Source organism: Aquarana catesbeiana, linkage group LG03 (assembly GCF_042186555.1).
Source record: "Aquarana catesbeiana isolate 2022-GZ linkage group LG03, ASM4218655v1, whole genome shotgun sequence".
Classification (NCBI taxonomy): domain Eukaryota; kingdom Metazoa; phylum Chordata; class Amphibia; order Anura; family Ranidae; genus Aquarana; species Aquarana catesbeiana.
In genome coordinates this window covers 365,678,479-365,694,480 of record NC_133326.1, presented here as the reverse complement: position 1 = coordinate 365,694,480, position 16,002 = coordinate 365,678,479, and the positions used below count along the sequence as shown (strand labels likewise).

General features: G+C 39.7%; 1 protein-coding gene across 1 annotated transcript in view; it reads left to right on the top strand.

The window, feature by feature from the left end:
• Window positions 1-330: 330 nt before the first annotated feature.
• The window catches only part of SH3RF2 (SH3 domain containing ring finger 2), a 260,511-nt gene continuing 244,839 nt past the window's right edge, over window positions 331-16,002 (top strand). The window contains exons 1-2 of the mRNA XM_073620627.1: window positions 331-478; window positions 15,574-15,981. Of these exons, the coding sequence (XP_073476728.1) occupies window positions 15,610-15,981 (372 nt within the window). The 5' untranslated portion in view covers window positions 331-478; window positions 15,574-15,609. The remainder of the gene's footprint in view (window positions 479-15,573; window positions 15,982-16,002) is intronic.

Sequence of the window (16,002 nt, the reverse complement as noted above, 5' to 3'; positions counted from 1 at the left end):
CACACCCTCTCCCTCCCCCATCCCTCTTTTGGTTTGAATAGTAAGTTGGTACATGTAGTATTTTTTTTATCTCGGATTTGTTTCAGATTCAAGATAAACAGAAATATGCAGTGATAGTGTCATAAAAAGATATCCTTGTACAATGCTGTAATCATACACTCTGTAGCTGGAAAAAAATGTCGTTAGACAGAAGTACACTGTCCAAACTTGTTTTATTGCAAATATTACACCAGTTATTCAAGAATATTTCCCAGTTTCTCGTGTTTATGAATCAACAAATCCTTGTAGACATTAATGCTACATTCACAACTTCCTATTGGGAATCATGCCAATCATCTGAATGGGTTGCGAAGAGTTAAAAGGGCTGTGCATGTAAGTTACGAGGTTCAAGCAAACTATGTGGGAGTTTTCAATGCAGTCACAGCTTCAGGAACAAAGCTGGTTTGTCTCTTGAGAAGTCGTCTATTGCAATGAAAAGGTTAGTTATTGAATCAAAACTAATTTGGTGTTCAGACTGACACACAGTAATTGGCGCAGCAACATTAAATGTGAATTTGCACTCTCAGGATGAATTCACTCTAAGATGTGTTAGGGTGTATTGATCAAAGAGTAACAGAATTTTATGTTAGGTGAATATGACCCAATGGAGTGTAAAGCTTCAGTACGGTACATTTTGTTTCTAGGACTGAACATCATAAAATTTTACTTATAGCTGCCAATAATAGAAACAAACTAATTACATTAAATAAGGAATATTATTTGACATGTATTGAAAAAGATCCGTGTCTGTATAAAAAGACTGTAACCACACTGAGTTTATCAAATGTAAAAATATGTCATCTTTATGTATATGGAGTCTAACCTGTGAGTGAGTATACAACATGATCTAAAATATCTTTACCGATTGTATTTTCATTACACGGTAGAAAATGCCTCTTCACACAGGAATATGAGATATAAGATTCCAGTGCTATGTTTACTTTACAGTAGGTTTATAACCTTGTTAATGTAGATGTACCTAGCCAGATTTTTGTTTACACAAATTTTTTATTTAATAACTACTGTATTTATTGGCGTATAACATGCACTTTTTCACCCTGAAAATCGGGTGCAAATAGTGTGTGTGTGCTATATGCCAATACTGCAATTTGGGCTGCCTGGGAAGGAACAGGGAGGGGGGCGGGACGAGCACCGTCAGGTTACATACAGCAATAATCTCCTGTTTACTCAGTGGCCTCTGTAATAGGAAGTACCGTCTCCTGGGCCGGCATTGGACCACTGTTCTGTCTATCACAGAAGCCGGTCCAGGAGGCAGGACTTTGTATTAAAGAGGCCGCCGAGTAAACAGGAGATTCTCGCTGTATGTAATCTGATGGCGCTCGTCCCGCCCCCCTCCCTGTCCCCTCCGAGGCAGCAGTAATCTGAGGTGAGGCTGCAGATGGGCATTGATTAGGCTGCATACATGGCAATGGTGAGGCTGTATATGGGCATTGATCAGGCTGCAGATGGGCATTGATCAGGCTGCATTGATGGGCAATTGTGAGGCTGCAGGTGGCCATTGATCAAGCTGCATTGATGGGCAATTGTGAGGCTGCAGACGGGCATTGATCAAGCTACATTGATGGGCAATTGTGAGGCTGCAGATGGGCATTGATCAAGCTGCATTGATGGGCAATTGTGAGGCTGCAGATGACATTGATCAGGCTGCAGATGAGCAATGGTGAGGCTGCATTGATGGGCACCCTTATTTTGCTTCAAAGTACTTTATTTAAAATTTTAGTTTTTTTCCTGAAACTTCCCTCCCACTAAAATGAATGTGCGTGTTATATGCCGATAAATACAGTATTTATATTTGCCTGTGGAGTGGCTATTGAAAAAGAAACTCACAAAATTACTGTAGTAATTAGAGACCACTAACATGCCATGTTTCCCAATACATCCAGAAATTCAGGATGCCTTCACACCTGTTGATAACATGTTGTTTTGGTAACATGCAGTCAAAATTCTGTACAGGTTTTACCAAAACTCATACATTGTATGATGTGTGGTGTGTTGTGGTGTCGTTCCTTTCATGCTTTAAACAAAATTCTATAGGGTTATTTTTTATTCCATTGCTGTGTGTTAGCAGCCTGTTCTTAAAGTGTAACATCACCCCTAAGGGGAAGGTCCACCTTTCTGCCTCCTCCCCCCTCCTGTGTAACTTTTGGTCACTTTTTTTGAGGGGGGGGGTGGAGCAGGCACGTAGTTTTGACAGATACCCGCTTCTGCCCAAATTGCCTAGGCAATCCGTGCAGAAGTTTGGCCTCCCCCTACTGTGCCCACAGCCTCTTGGGACATATCACAAATGCCAAAAAGCTGTGGGACCATTACTAGGATACAGCATGCCTCACGCATGCATAGTCGGAAGTTGGCTGTGACGCCGCAAGGCGTCACAGCCAACTTCCCACACTTATCATGGTGGTGGCACAGACCTGAAGACCAGTAAAGGTCTGGCCTGGGTGAGGACAAAGCTTGATCCCTAGACAAGTAAGTGTCCTTTTATTAAAAGTCAGCAGCTACAGTATTTGTAGCTGCTGATTTAAAAAAAAAAATGGGGGGGGGGGGGCTGCAGAATCTTTTTAACAAGTTGGCTGCCATAAAGCAACGTTTGTTAAAGTGGTTGTAACAGCAGAAGGTTTTTTACCTTCATGCATCCTATGCATGAAGGCAAAAAAACCTTCTGTGTACTGCTCCCCCCACAGCCCCCCTATTATTCACCTGAGCCCCCTCTCGGAACAGCCATGTGCACAGCAGCCTTGGCTGTCTTGGGTCTTTTTCTCTCTGTATTGGCTGAGACACAGCAGCAGGAGCCACTGGCTCCCACTGCTGTCAATTACAGCTATAAGCCAATGAGGAGAGAGCAGGGCCGAGCTGCGGCCCTATGTGTCTTATGGACGCAATGAGTGGAGCTTGGGAGAAAGTACGCACCAGTTTCCCCTAAGCAAGCGGATTGCTATTAGGGGCACTGGTCAAGGGGGAAGAGCATGGAGCCCCAGCAGGGGACCTTAGAAGAAGAGGATAGCACAGAGCAGGTAAGTACCATGTTTGTTATTTATTTTTTTAAACAAACCTTTAATGCTCAATATACTGCAAGTTAAAGGCCGTGCAGTAACACACCACAAAGGAGTACACTGAGGTTAATAAATACAACTCTGACACTGCTTGGAAGATTAGAACACATGATCTGTTGATGGTCCTTAAGTACTGGTTTTGTAAAACACTGAATTAGTGAACACACCTATATCTGGCATTCACAGATTTTGCAAACATGTTTGCAGGATTGCCAACTCATCCCTTTTTCTGATACTAAGCTATAGAATTTCCATAGATTTAGGCAGTTTCTTACAGTACCTGCCTTAAAAACAGAGTGCATAGTTTTTCTCTGTCACTCACTTAAAAGAAGGAGTTTGCATCCCAGCTCACTAGAGCGTTTTTCATTAGTCGGCTGCAAAAATGTTGCCAATTTTGGGTAATACATACAGGAAACATGAGCTAACAGAATTTACATATACTGTATGTTTATTTAATTAGCACAGAAATGAATTCCCTTTACCGCGGTCACAAGACATTTAAATGTGGCTTCTCTGGGTTACTCCACTTTGCACATATACACTGCCTTACTACATACTGTACATCTAACAATGTTAGCAGCTGCTCCAGATCAACTAAAATGGTGGTAATCTTGCACTGAATCTGGAGTCTAGTCTTGCGTATAGAACACCTAATAACAATCATAAGTCTTACACATTTGTGGAAATTTTCCACAGTTTTCTTCCAGCTTCAAGCTACTGATTTTATTTATCGGCTATTTCCGGTAAAAAGTGATTGCAGAGCAGCACTGTTGTGTACAGAGGACAAACTGTCTAATTTTATGACAATATTATTTAGCAAATGTGTAATTTTTTTTAAGCTTTATGTAATACAACTCAAAACTAGGCTTACTGGACCAATAGTAAAATGGCAGCTTACTGCTTACATTGAGTATATTGAATATATGGAAATATTGCACAGGCATTTTTGTGTGTGATGTGCTGGACTAGTGCATTTAGGTGGCTTTTTCATGCTGCATGTATGTCTTTCACTTTATAAATAGTAGGAAGACAATGTAAAATGTGTGCAGGCTGATTGAACAATTTTGTCACTATCCACTCAAGTATCATTTAATCAGGGACGGCCGGTCCATAAGGGACGCAGGGGTGCTGCCCCCCTAATCTCCATGTGTGGCGCGCGGGACGCATAGATTTCTACGAGGTTTTTTTTTTTTTGAAGCACATGATTAGAGCCTGAGGCTTTAATTGGTTTCCAAAAAGGTTGAGCCCACCCACTTGTGACATTAGCGAATCAATATTCGCTATTGTCTACCGGCTTCTCCTCCCAGCCAATCAGGATAAGAAGCGGGTCTTAAGACTGGATTGACCAGGAGCGGAAGCCTTGATGGGGTAAATGCTGATCTGGCAGGGGGATTCGTTTGCCGCCCCCCAAAAAAACGGAGCACCAGCCACCACTGTTTTTAATGGTGTACAAAAACAAATAATGCAAAGAATCATTACATGTATGAGATGTGGTAATGAAAAGCCATCTTTGTGAATAAATCAAAAACTTTTCACATATTTCTTTTATTTCCTGTTGCACAAAATAGCTGAACCCAGAATCTTAGAAATTTGGTATAACATTTTTGATGGCCAGTGGATGTATCCCCAGCAGTCTGCATCAAAACCCCTTGTATCTCTTTACTATATTGTAAAATATAATTCTTTTAATAAAAATATCATCTTAGAAAAAACCCTTGTGTCATATTTAGAGAGCACAGCTTTTGATATACTGGCATTAGGGATGAGCAAAAATTGCCTCTTATTAGCCACATTATTTTATAATCTTTTCCCACAAAAAAACACACAATATGGAAAAAAAAGAGTACTAAGAGAACAGTGCACCCCCCCCCCCCACCACCACCACCACCACCACAAAAAAAACAAACAAAACAGAACTCAAAAAGAAATTAAATACACTTAACCTCTGCAGACACCCTAAAATACAGAAAAAAAGGAAAGTATTTATTTAAGCAAATTTTGCCTAAGCTGGTCATTGAGTAAATTTAAGAGTTTCTGTTTAGGTGAAATGTTGCTTACTTCAAAACCAGCTTCTCTGAAATTACTCAATTTCTCCCTAGTTGGCCTTTAAAAGTACATTAATGCATGCCTTTTATGTTGACAGCAGCTGCTAATTATGATGTATTGAAAGTAATTCCCTAAAACCCTTTTGAATTCTATTGAAGTTGGTACATAGATAATGGATAGACAGTCCCGCATGCCAATTTAGGTCAAAATTTCAGGTTAAGGCATGAATTCCATATAACTGATATCACTGGAATTCTTATAAAACCTGGTCTTGATTCAATTATTTTAACATGTTACAGTCTACAAATGAAATTAAGGCTTTTTATATGGATAAAATATACTTTTCGCACACATGTTAAATTCTGCACCTTTTTCCTAGAAACTTGCTTAACCCCCCCCCCCCCCCCCAACAAACAGTACAAATTTTTTCACAAAAAAATAGGCAGTAAGTAGATGCCAAACTTGGCACGCTTTAAAATTGTACACTGTCATGAAATGACATTAAATGGCATGGTGTGGTACAATTGCTGTTTACATACACATGTGTGCCCAACATGTGCTTTGGATGTACATTTTTTTACAGTTTTTTTTACAGCAGCCTGAATCACTAGACATGATAGCTGATTGCTGGAAAAAAACAATACCAAGCTCACAGCAGCAGCTGCTTGCTTTAGCCCCTTGAATACCAAGGCATTTATAAATTTACCTTGGTAAACAAGGGGCTAAAGTGTATCCAAACCCAAGAACAAGAATGTAATATATTGTAATATATTGCACTAATCCAAACATGCATTGGCGCATTCATTTTATTCTGCCAGTTACACTCCTAAATACAAGGAGAAGGTACCCCACTATGTAGTCTAGAAAAGTAAAATAATGTGGTTTCTGGTGGCCATATAACGCACCATTTTGCAGTTCTGTCAAATATTTAAAGAGTGAATAGAAAGTAAATTCTAAGTGTACCCTATTTGCCAGTTGTTTGAAAAATTCAGATCAAAATGTGCTCACCTTTTTAGTTGGCTATAACATTAGAATTTGACATGATATATTATTTAGTGCTGGATGTTAGAAAGCCAATGGCACCACATCCCTAAATTAGCAAAAAAACTGTAGAAAGTAGAAAGGGAAATGGGACTTTTAAGGTGCCAAGATATAGATACAACATGAATATAAAAAATATCAAGATTTATTTAAACATAATTAAAATCATAATAATATCATCATACAAAATCCATGTGATATAAAGATAGCAGTCACTCCTTGCTCTACATGTTTTTCACCATAACGATGGCTTCCTCAGGAGACCCTTGAAGAATATTGCATGTACAATCACTATGAATTTAGAACAACATATTAGAAACATAAACAACTGATTAAAAAATAACAAATGCATGAACAAATCAACATATATCTAAAAAAAATGCATAGGCTGAGAATTGACCCAGGTATTCCCTTACCTGAATAATGATGAATATATTATGCAATCAAAAACTATGGCTCAGATGTCAGGAGGATGTTTATATAAAGGAGATATTTGGTGAAGCCACAGAGGAGGACAAAAGGATTTCAAAACAAAAAGTCTGTCCAAGAAGAGGATATACTATAAATCCACTGTTATAAGGACCAAACCAACATATAATAATGTTGCACATTTTGCATGGTGTATGATATTGTATATTATGATGATTTTAATTATGTTTAAATACATTTGATATTTTTTATATTCATGTTGTATCTATATCTTGGCACCTTAAAATCCCCTTCTCTCTCCCTTTGCTCTTCTCCACAAAGTATGGTGGATTGTTATATAGTTTAGAAGTAAAACAATAAAGCTGATAACACTAAGATTTTAATTCAGCAAACAGGAATCCAAAACTATGCTGAATTTCTAAAATGATCAACCAATGATTCCTGTACTTGTAGAACATGTAATTAATATGAAAAATGAAAACAAATGCAGCCTCCACATTTAAGAACTAAGTTTAAAGGTATCTGCCATAAACTACAATAAAATATCAAAAAAGGCTGATGACTGAATGTTAATGTTTGTAACTGACAGCGCCAATTAGAAATTGCATTATATATATATATCATAATCTTTATTGTTCAATTGTGTTCAGCACAGACCAGTGGCAGCTGGTGCTCTATTCTTTGGGGGGGCAGCAAACAAACCACCTGACCCCCCCATCTAGGCCACAGGCAGCTTTGGCAGCCTCCCCCTGCATCTCCTCCTCTGCGCCTTCCCCCCTGCTCCCGGCCAATACAATCGCTTCTCCTTTTGGCCCGCTTCCTGATTGGCCGGGAGGAGAAGCAGGAAGACAATAGCGAATATTAATTCACTATTGTTACACAACTGGGTGGACTAAGGGCGCAGTGGTCTGCGCCCCGAACCCACCTTTTTTTGAAGCCAATTAGAGCCTCAGGCTCTAATTACATGCTTAAAAAAAACCCCATTGGAATCCATGCATCCGGCGCCCTGCATGTAGATTAGGGGCCGGGCACATGGATTGGGGGGCAGCCCTAATGGAGCGGCCACCACTGGGACAGATATTTCAGTATTTTGTCCTGTGCCAGTCAGCATATTGGATGATCTTACAGTAAATCTGTTTCATAGGTTATTTAAATTTTCTGAATGTAAGACCTATTAAAATATTTACCATAAGCAGTGATTTTGCTTGTTGGAATGCCTTATAAAAATACATTAAATTTCACAATACTATATAATGAGCCTGGGAGCTTTAGCGGACAGATTACCATAAAGGGTTCCCTTAAAGCTGCAAGAAACTGTTAGTTGATTTAACTGGTATATACTAAATATCAGATTTAGATGGACTGACTCTTTGAAGACTGTAGCATTTAGGCACGTCTCTTGTGCAATCTTGAAAACATGCAATACGGCAACACAGCTTATACATTAAATTATAAGCAAGCACACATAAGGGCAAGTTTTCAAAACTTTTTTTAAAAACTCTATTTAAATTCTTTACTCCATTTTTTACATTCTGTGTTTTGATTTTAAATCAAGCTCAAATTCTAACTTCAACCTGACATTCTTGATCTGCATGCTTGTTCTAGATCACTGTCTCAGAAAGAATTGAAGCCAGAGAAAACCAAGTAACTAGTATTTTCTGAAGGAAGTCAGTAGTTACAGCCCCAGATTCTTCTTGGTGCAGGTTTCCTTTAGGTAAAGAATTTAATATTCAGAATGTTTTTTCCATTCTACACCCATAAATTACAGAATCAGAGACATCAGTAAAAATATTTTGCACTCAAAGTGGGAAAGGGTTAATGTCGCGCTTACCCCTAACGCAGGTGGTCAGGCACTATAGCTGGCTTCTGTGTTCTTCATGTATAGCAGCCACATTTCCCATAAGGCAAGCAGGCCTACCGGTACTCAGTTGCCCCCAGGCAGTGTTATAGTGCTTGGCCACCACGCCAGGGCAGGTGAATTGAGCAAAGCTAATGGGTACTTGCAAATGGCAGATGGGCAGAGTGGCTTAATAACAGTCCAGGTACCAGGCAAGCAAGGTTCAGAATAGTTTGGGTCAATCCTTAGTCCAAAAGGCAGGCAGAGTTCAAAGAATAGTTGATATGCAATCTGAGGTCATAAACAGGGGAATCCAAACAGCAGAGCAGGTCAGACAGACAGGGAGCTTGCACTTCACACACGCTAATCACAAGCATGAGACTGCAGGCTTGGCTGGCTTAAATCAGGTTTGGTCTCCATCCAGAAACTGGCCACATTATTCACCTTGAAGGTGGACAGACAGACAGGGAGAATGCCACAGCCAAAACCAGGATGCTGGAATGAGAAACAGGAGCGCTAGACTCTCCTGACAGTTAGAATCTGTTTTGGGTTTTGTTTGTTTCTGTGCATATTGTGGGAAGATTTTTTCTCAGTTACTGTAGTGTCACCAGGACAGAAATAAAGGAAAATATCCTCTAGTGGAGCGAGAGACAGTAACAAAGAGAACTTTCAGATCTTCTCCATTTTTGCCAAAACCTAAAGAGATTACCATGCTCCAAAACGTAAAGGATTCAAACAAAAGCAATTTCCCATGTTGGATATATAATCTGAGCGGGAATGCTAATTTTATAATTTTCCTCTTTATTTTCTGATCCCACAATCTCCTAGACCAGTGTTTCTCAACTCCAGGCTCAAGGCACCCCAACAGGTCATGTTTTCAGGCTCTTCATTATTTTGCACATGTGATTTGATCAGTTTCACTGCCTTAGTAATTACCACAGCTGTTTCATATGAGGGAAATCCTAAAAACATGACCTGTTTTGGCGCCTTGAGGACTGAAGTTGAGAAACACTGTCCTAGACTATATGGCCAACATGTGCAGACACAGAACAATCCTATATGAGTTTTTGGACAAATCTGATTCTAAAACCATTAGCCTTAACAAGGATTTGCCCCCTCTTTGTCTGTAAGAGTGTTCCACAAGATTTTAGCGTGTGTTTGTAGGAGTTTGTATCCATTCAGCCACCAGGGCATTTGTGAGGTCAGGTACTGATGTTGGATGAGAAGACCTGACTTTCAATCTGCATTAGAATTCACCCCAATGGTGTTCAGTAGGGTTGAGGTCAGGACTCTGTGCAGGACACTATAGTTCCTCCATCCAAACATGTTAGAGCATGTCTTGCCATGTCATATATGAACATGACTTTATGCTGTAGTATCATTTGATTTCAGATGTTAACACTGAACTCAAAAGTTTTGGGGCTGTCGACATAATTTGGTGATGTTGCAAATGTATGAATATCTCGGATGTACTTGACTGGGACAGTGGAAAGCAGTAGTAGAATTAGATGGCCAAATTATTAAGATCGTTTACAGTTTTGAAATAATAAAAACATCCAGCCCTGGCTGGAGTCCATTGTTAATTTTAATCTAGCTGATATCTTTCATACTGAGGATGGAATGTTTAACTTCCACTCCATACTACTGCTGTTTCAACATGTTTTTGTGTGCATCTTCTGTTTTTTTTTTCTAATACTTTTTTTTTCTTTGATTTCATGTGAGTTGACATCTGAAAATTCAAATCATTTGAAACAGAAACGTATTTACCATGTATTTTAATTATATGTGCACGTTGTGTGTATAAACATTTATAATAGGTGTGGTGCATAATTGCCTGCTAGGCATACACTGGCTGCTCTCAGTTACAACAAAGAGTAGATGAAGTAAATACAGTTTTAATCCTATTGGTTTATGGTGCTAGACTAAGTGGTCATAAACAGGTATATCCTTCTAAACACAATGGATTGAAAAAGATCTGACCATTATCAAATTGTCAGACCACTGAAACAGTAGTAGTAGTGTATGTGCAGTAGTAGTAGTGTGCATGATATTTTGATGCATTCACATTCAAATTTTCAGGACAAGCTTTCAGTATGTACCCTTTCCGTCCAAGGTGCAAGTAGTATTAATACACAAGGTTTCAGCAAAACCTTAAATAGAACAATCTCTGAGAGAAAAAAAAAATACCACCACCCACATACATAGCAATAATAATTAAACTGGGATAGTTAGTAAGATAAGGAAAAGAGTGGGCTAAGCTCAGACTACTGGAAAATAAAGAAATTCAGCTGACGAAGATGGGTGTGCATGCAATACTTCAATCCTTCCCTATTACCAATTGAAGACTGAAAAAATTAACCTGCTCTGTTTTGCACCCTAAAAGGCCTGTGACTTTATCAAAAGCATTGTGCTGCATACACACAGTCGGAATTTCCGTCAAAAAAAGTGTGATGGGAGCTTTTGTTCGGATATTCCAACTGTGTGTATGCTCCATCCAACTTTTTCTGTCTGAATTTCCGCCAGCAAAAGATTGAAAGCTGATTCTCTATTTTTCCGAAATTCTGTTTGTCTGTATGCAATTCCGACGCGCAAAAAAAACGCATTCTCGGAAACAATTCGACGCATGCTTGGAAGCATTGAACTTCATTTTCTTAGCTTGTTGTAGTGTTGTACATCACCTCCTTCTTGACGGTCGAAAGTTCAGAGAACTTTTGTGTGACCATGTGTATGCAAGCCAAGCTTGAGCGGAATTCCGCCGGAAATTCCGCTGGTGTGTACGGGGCATTAGTGTTAGATCAAGTGCTTCACTTGCAGTTCTTGGGACATTTAAAGCCACTCTTACATGGCATTCTTTTTTTTTCCCAAAAATAAACTGATTTGAGCTATCCTTTATTTACCCTTTCAGTTTTGGATATGCAGTAGCTACATATCCAAAATTATAAGAATATACACCATACTACATAGTTACATAGTAGGTGAAGTTGAAAAAAGACACAAGTCCATTAAGTCCAACCTATGTGTGTGATTGTATGTCAGTATTACATTATATATTCCTGTATGTTGTCATTCAGGTGTTTATCTAATAGTTTCTTGAAGCTATCAATGCTCCCCGCTGAGACCACCGCCTGTGGAAGGGAATTCCATATCCTTGCCGCTCTTACAGTAAAGAACCCTCTATGTAGTTTAAGTTTAAACCTCTTTTGTTCTAATTTTAATGAGTGGCCACGAGTCTTGTTAAACTCCCTTCCGTGAAAAAGTTTTATCCGTATTGTAGGGTCACCAGTACGGTATTTGTATATTGAAATCATATCCCCTCTCAAGCGTCTCTTCTCCAGAGAGAATAAGTTCAGTGCTCCAACCTTTCCCCATAACTAATATCCTCCAGACCCTTTATTAGCTTAGTTGCCCTTCTTTGTACTCGCTCCATTTCCAGTACATCCTTCCTGAGGACTGGTGCCCAGAACTGGACAGCATACTCCAGGTGCGGCCGGACCAGAGTCTTGTAGAGTGGGAGAATTATCGTTTTATCTCTGGAGTTGATCCCCTTTTTAATGCATGCCAATATTCTGTTTGCTTTGTTAGCAGCAGCTTGGCATTGCATGCCATTGCTGAGCCTATCATCTACTAGGACCCCCAGGTCCTTTTCCATCCTGGATTCTCCCAGAGGTTCTCCCCCAATGTATAGATTGCTTTCATATTTTTGCCACCCAAATGCATTATTTTACATTTTCTACATTGAACCTCATTTGCCATGTAGTTGCCCACCCCATTAATTTGTTCAGATCTTTTTGCAAGGTTTCCACATCCTGCAGAGAAGTTATTGCCCTGCTTAGCTTAGTAGCTTACTAGATTCTGTAAAGAATATGCAAAAACTGTTGAGATAATCTGTGGAAATTATTAAACACAGTGCAGATACTCTTTGGAAGTGTGTCTCGTCTCCATACGGCAAATCTCTGTGCATGCAATAGATTCATATACATGCTGGAAACATGCACCAGAATCAGCACAAACTACACCAACATGATATTGGTCTAATTTACCTCTAGCTTTCCTAGCTTTGATACGACAGTATTGCTTAATGAATTTGTTGCAGTCATAGCGACAGAATAGAAAAGTGTCACAAATAGGTTTAATGAAGTTGTTGCACTTATCGATATTCACTATGGAACTGTCCCAAGAGTTTTATATACAACCATTACACCAGAATTGTATTAACACCTTTATTGAGATGCCCCCAATGTTTTCACATTTTCCATATTAGATGATTGCTTTCATGAATATTGGCCATTTTATTTTTTTTAAATATATCATTTTTTCTATATTCCCCCATATGCTGGGCAGTTTCCTATACCAGTTAAATTAGAACCTGCAACTGAGGGAATCCCTTCTGTTTGTAAGAGTTCTGTCACCGGAGCTATAGTGATGCACAAACGTAATCACTGGGGAAAAAAAAAATTATAGTGATTTTCTCTTAAATGTTCATTCCATTAGTTTTGCTATCCCCATTGTCAGAGACCTGGGCACTACCAAAGCCAAAAGTGTTCATAAGAGCAAAATTGAAAAAAAAAAACATCCAGTACAACTCTGCAATACATGCACAGTTCCTTTTGTATTATCCCTGAAAAATCACTGCAAATAAAGAAAAGTACCTAGTGATCTGACAGAAATCCATTGTACTTCCTCTTTTAGTTGACAACACAGTAAAGCTGAATTACCAAAGAAGCTTAACCCAATAAATTGTGGGAAGATTCACTTCAGTATTTAACCATGCGAAAAGCAAATTCCTGTTCGCTTTAAATTTCTAATCTTATGTAGATTAAATAAGTAAAAAGAATTTTGCTTTTCACGTTATTGGATACTTAAAGTGAATATTGTGCCATTTATTGGTCGCAATTTTCCACTCTTTTTAGTAAACCAGCCGGACTGCCACTGCATCACTTAAAGTGTTACTAAACCCAGGACCCTGCATTCACTATATTTGGTCTCCCATTGTACACAGAACATGGAAATGCAATTATTTTAGGAAATATAAACTGCTATATACCTTTTCTCATAAGCAGTATATAGCAGTCTTGTGACTTCTATCAGTGTCTATTTAAAGCATGTAGGAGGAGTTTTCATTCTCCCCCTATTGTCCTATGAGGCTGCAGGACCCCCGACCCCCCTGTATGGACAGTGCTGATTGGCCCTGTGCTGATCACATGCACCCCCCCCCCCCCAAGAAAAAAAAAACTCTCTAGCAATACACACCAAACTGAGCATGTACAGCTTGCCCCTCAAGGCTCTGTTTTATCAGGAGATAGATTGGGGACTGTGGAAGAAAGGGAGGATCAGAGAAGACAGGACAAACAGCCTTTTTACACAATACAAATGATTAACCCCTTCCACAGTGAGTATAACAAGTATGCTTTACTGCATATATAGACTGATTTTACTGTTGTGGGTTTAGTAACACTTTAAATCTCAACCCAGAGTTGCCAGTCCTGCCCAGTTTTCTTTTGCTGAACTACATAACACTCTTCATACTCTTTTTATCTCCATAACATAAAGATAGGTGTTCTTTAGGACAGCAGAAAAGTGCTGAGCAGGGCTGACCACACTGCATTAATAAATGCTTTATGCACAATTTCAGGTCTAAAGTGATGTATTGGGCAGTCTATTCAAGTGAATAATTAGCTTCCCTACCAAAATACACGTTAATACAAAGCAGTTGTGCGAACAGGCCCTAGAAAGTTTTCAATTAAACTTTTGCAAGATACTGCAACATTTTGCTGGTGCCTACTTAATATAGATTACTAAGAAAAGCAGAAGAGCAGAAGAGTGTACAGTGTTACACGGAGGTTTTGTCCATATGCAAACAGTCACATTTAAAGTATAGACTTACAGGCAAATTTTTTTTTTTTCATTTTAGATAGAGTAAGGTGGTGGTCGTGGGGGGTTATAACCCCTCTCAGCTTTTTTCTTTTGTTTTGGTAACTGTGTCCCATCGGGAAGATTTACCTTCATGTCCTGTCCCATAGCCAAAACAGGAAGTGAGGGAAAATCCCTGCAAATTAAAGCGGAGTTCCACCCAAAAGTGGAACTTCCACTCTTTGTACTCCTCCCCCCTTCACAGGTATGCTTTCCCCACTTCCAGGAGCCTCAGCTGTGGGTATTGCCGCCATGGCTGGGGCTCCCTCCTTCTCCCTCCTCCTCTCCCTGTCGCCGGCCAGTAGGAGAGAGGAGCGGAGCCTCACGCATGCGCAGTTTGGTTCCCAGCGTGAAGCTGAAAGGCTACCCTTACTCGCAATGGAGGCGGCATGCACCCGACAGCTGATGAAATCAGCAGCTGCTGTGCCAACATCGCTGGACGCAAGGACAGGTAAGTGTCCAATTATTAAAAGTCAGCAGATGCAGTATGTGTAGCTGCTGGCTTTTAATTTTTGCAGCAGTGGGCGGAACACTGCTTTAAGGGAATCCCTTGGGGCCCCCTAGGCCACCAGACCCAATGTCTCCATTGGAAGATTTTCCCTCAATTACTTTTCTGGGGACAACCCAAATTTTAGATTTTCATTTACTTTCACTTTCAATGATAATGGTAAACAGGACAGATAGAGAGGGTAAGTCTCCCTAATGGGTGGCACAGAGAGCAGTTAAAACCTACTAGGTTTTCTAATTTATCTCCACTTGTCCAAAATGTGAAAAAAGTTATGCCTTTAGTTTACTTTAAATACAGTACATAAAGATTTCTGTGTTTTATGGCCATAAAAAATACTTGGGCTGATGATTTCTACATTACCTCTGTGCTGCAAGGAACACGTACTTGTGGCACAGTGTTTCTGCAAAGCACAGCTCTGATCCTGACAGGCACACGAAGAGAAAGCAGCAGCGCTTTATAAATTCTTTTGTATTTGTGAATCACAAATGACTCACTTGAAACTAAGCTATTAAACTAAGGTACACATCTGCAAAGTGTCTCACGAGGAATGGCTGTATAGTGCACGATAACAGCTCCTTCATATCTATACTATAGGGATTGAGACTTCCTAATTCAAGAATGATTGGAACCACATAGTGAATTGAGCACTTAGTGATCTAATTGTATTTTTTTTATTTTTTTTTTTATGGTAGGATGACTATATTGATGTGATCTTTTGATCAACCAACATGGATGATTTGGTCATTCTTGATCTTCTGGACTGCCCCGTGTGCTTGGGAAAATTGGATGCTACGGCGAAGGTGTTGCCATGTCAGCATACCTTCTGTCAACCATGCTTGCAGCGGATTCTGAAAGCTAGAAAAGAGCTAAGGTGCCCAGAATGCAGGACCCCCGTACATTGCAGCATCGAAGAGCTGCCAGCAAACTTGTTGTTAGTACGCCTACTGGAAAGTATAAAAAGTGGGAAAGGCCTGATGAGAAAAAATTCCTTTCAAAGAATGGGAGGGCTTTTTGCCCAGGACTCCTTCAGAAGGTCTCGTGAGCAGAAATCAAACCATGAATACAGGCTGTTTCCAAAGAAAAGGATGCCTTTGGAAGGGGTAAGAAGCACCATGCATTTG